The following is a 3594-nucleotide window of genomic DNA, read 5'->3' on the forward strand; positions in this document are numbered from 1 at the left end:
CCGCAGTGCGGAGCGCGGTGCTGGCGGCCCGGGCATGCCCGCTGCCGGCCCCGGCCTCCTGCTCTCCTGCCTTCGCTCACCCGTCTGCTTTTCTTGCCGCGGTTTTCTGTCAAGACCGTGGGCGAACCCGCCCTCCCCCAGCCCCAGCCCGTGCCCCGCACGAGTCCTCGTCTCCGTTTATTTTCGGCTGTGAGTTGAAGGGGTTTAGAGGCAGAGCAAGAGAAGGAAAAAGAAATGGAGAAAGAGAAAGGGAGAGAGAAAGAAAATATTTTGTGTCCCTCAGCCGGTATTCGTTTACAGACAGACCGTCTCTCATCAGCTTTCGATCTTTAAGGGAAAAATCCTCTAGTAAAAAAAAAATCGAACAGACTTTCACCGTTCCCTTCTCCCTCAATCCAGTTCGGGCAGAATTTGAAATGCTCTATTTTCCCCTGTTCCCTCCCCCCAAACAAAACCTCGCTTTCTCTCCTGTAGGACTACTCTGTCTCTTTTCCCGAATCATCTTTCTGCATTTGGAGAAATAAACTTGGGGAAAAAATAACTATGCACCTGCTAAGTGCTGGCAGGAGGACTTGGGTGTGAGGAGTGAGGGGGAATGTCTCCTCCGGGGGCTGAGCGGAGCTGGGCTCCGTGCGCACCGCTTGCACCTGAGCGTGCTCTGCGCTGGGAGCGGGCGCAGTTGGCGTGTGCCGGGGCGTGCGGGGAGATGCACATTTCCAGGCGGGTGCAGCTTCCCTTGCGCTGATACCCGCGTGTCTCTATCTCCGGAGTATCCAGCTGATATAGCTGTGGAGTGTGCACTGTATTAAAGCTTTCCTTTCGCGCAACCCTAACGTTCCGTATCTTCCTTGCAAAGAGATCTTAGTTCCTTTTTGCAGTTTGCTGAAAAATGATCTGTTTGTATTTTCGCTGAGGTTTTTTTCTCCCCTGCTTCTGACACTGACTTATTGGCTCTGAACTTAGTGGAAACTCTCATTGCCCTGCGATCGATCCAAGTCCTTTCGCACAAATAGAGTTTTTTCCATCTCCCTCACCCCTTCGCTAGCACCTCAGCATCTCCCCTCGCAGCCGCCTTGGCCACGGAGCCGGGTGGGTTCCCGGTCCCTTCCCCTGGGCCCGATGAGCTCATGTTATTTGTTGCATTCTTTTGTTGCACTTTCGCAAAACATATTTAGGGTCTCGGGGGGAGGGGAAATATTTATCTTTCTCCGCTAAAACCTGCGGGTGTATGTTACTGTGCGTTTTCTTCATTTGTTCAGAGCCCCTTCTGCACATGTTGCCTCTAAAGTTACAAGACAGCAATTTCTTCGGCAACTCCATGATAAATAATTCAAAGCACCTTTGATAACTCGCATTACAAAGTATTAAAAGGCAACAGATGCAAAAAAGATTAAAAATTAATAATTCAAATTATTGTACCCAGGGTATTTTTTTACTGGAGTTTATTTTGCTCTGCACTATGCTTTTCGAAGGTTATTTCTGCAGGAGCAGGAAGATATTTATGTATATTTATCTGTGTGAATGCCGGTGTATGTATATACATATACACACTCGATCATACCGTTTTCGAACAGATTATATTTTGCTGTCTGTCCGTGTATCAGGAGTCCGCGCCCATATGTATTACAATTGCTTACTAATACCTAGGTAAGTAGATCTAGAAAGACATTTTAGGGAGCAGATCAAATGTTGATTTTTTTTTAAAAAAAAAATCGAGAGCCAAAAAAATGTTTATGAATTTTATTGGAGTTTTTAAACGTCAGTGGCTCTGTTGTGAAATGTCTCTGCCGGCTGCCTACATTTTCCAAATCAAACTGAAGGCTGAATTACTGCTATCATTTCTGACAGAATGTCGCGCCGGTGAAAACTAAAAATAGTGTCTAATGCGCGGAGTATTTTCTGTTAAAGGTGTTCGAAAATTAAATCCTTAAATTCTAAGCAATATATCTGGGAACTGATTAATTTTGAAAAACGAAGACGGTTACCCACATCCACATTTTGAGATCTGGTCTTTTATATTTCTGCACCTCCCTTCACCTCACAAAATCGGGATTTTATAGACTCTAATCATTTTAATTTTATATCTTTTGGGTTTGTTTTTATGCAGCGGGCAGGGCGTGTCCTCAAAAGTTTCAGTGTCAAAAGTTACAAATTGCTCTTAATTATTCATTTCCTGAGTCAATGTGGTCTCAATCTCGGATTTATATTTGTATTTTCTTTAATTTAAAGCTAGGAAGTATTTTTTTTTCTCCATGCGGTGGAACTAAAATCCCTGGAAAACTCCTTATTACAGCCCCTGGAATCTTTTCGCTTTCCTTCGTCCCCTTCCGATAGAAATGTTCTCGTAACTGCAAGTATATGGCGAATCGACTTCCCTGCATGCTAAGAATGCATTTAAAATGCACATCGGGGACCTGGTAGATGAACCAGGAAGGACTGTGACTTCTTGGGAACCTCCGAAAACGCCAGATTTCCCAGCCATACAATTGTCCTATTTTTCCTGCAGTCCAACCTTTAACCAAACCAGAGCAAAACAAGCGCAAAACAACCGCTGACCAACCCGCCATTAATTTGAATTGGACGTCTCCGCTCTGTGCGACTGAAAACCAAAATCAGAGCAAATCGCATCAGGTCGCGGGGTGGGGGGGATCGTGGTTTTGCACACACGCCCTCGCCCCGCGGGGCCGGAGCGGCGTTGGGGCTGCGAGCAGACGTGGTCAAAGCGGGACCGTGACACGGAGTCGGAAGGAGCCGGGCTGCCGAGCCGCGCTCCGCGAGTGCCTCCGGGAGCGATGCGGTTTCTGCGCGTTTGCCGCCGCCCCCGGTCCCGCCGCCGCCGCCCGGGACCCCGCGGGCAGCCGCGCTGGCGCTGCCCGTCCGGCCCTCTCTATCCCCCGTTTCGGCGAGACTAGCGCTGGCAGGATGGACCTGAGGGAGGATCAGGTGAGGAAGAATGGTTGGGGAAGGAGGAATGGAGGGATGAGAAGGACGGAGAGCAGCGGAAGGAGCCGGGCTCCAGTACTCACGGTGCATTGCTGAGAAGGGGTCTGCCTTGCAGTGCATATCCATGGGGAGGCAAAGGAAGGGGAAGAAATCGGCTGAAGCCGCCGTGTCGCCTCTAAAACTCAACTTCAAGACTTAGGGGAGAAAAAAATAACAAAAACAAACCAAAACCAAAACAAAAACAAAAACGGCACAGGGAGAGGAGAGGAGAGGAGGGGAGCGCCGGGGCGCGCTGGCCCCCTGCCCGGAAGAGCGGGGAGCGAAGTACTTTCCGGGGCGGGCGGGCAGCGCCGGCGCGGGCCGGGCGGCGGGGCCGGCCGAGTCAGCAGAGTCCGAGGGAGCGGGGGGCTGGCGGCGCCGGGGGGCAGGCGGCTGTCATGGCTGGGGGGCTCAGCGCATCGCCGGCGGCGGGGAGGGGGCGCCGGAGCACGGCGCGGCGGGCGGGCGGACGCGGCGCTCCCTCCTCCCGCCGCTCTCCAGGTGCGGGGCTAGTTCAGTTAAGTTCAAAGCGGAGTAGCAATCCCCGGGAAAGGCGGCCGGGCCGGGCCGAGGATCCGGCGGACTCGGGCCCGCGGCGGGAAGTGCCTGCGC

At 51.6% G+C, this 3594-nt stretch overlaps 1 protein-coding gene across 1 annotated transcript in view; it reads right to left on the reverse strand.

Moving 5' to 3' along the window:
• The window catches only part of PAX2 (paired box 2), an 85199-nt gene extending 82115 nt beyond the window's left edge, over positions 1-3084 (reverse strand). The window contains exon 1 of the mRNA XM_085324835.1: positions 3027-3084. Within this exon, the coding sequence (XP_085180961.1) occupies positions 3027-3069 (43 nt within the window). The 5' untranslated portion in view covers positions 3070-3084. The remainder of the gene's footprint in view (positions 1-3026) is intronic.
• Between the last annotated feature and the right edge of the window lie 510 nt (positions 3085-3594).

The sequence above is a fragment of the Rhea americana genome, unplaced genomic scaffold, assembly GCF_003343005.1.
Source record: "Rhea americana isolate MKP2758 unplaced genomic scaffold, rheAme1 scaffold_93, whole genome shotgun sequence".
NCBI classification, from domain to species: domain Eukaryota; kingdom Metazoa; phylum Chordata; class Aves; order Rheiformes; family Rheidae; genus Rhea; species Rhea americana.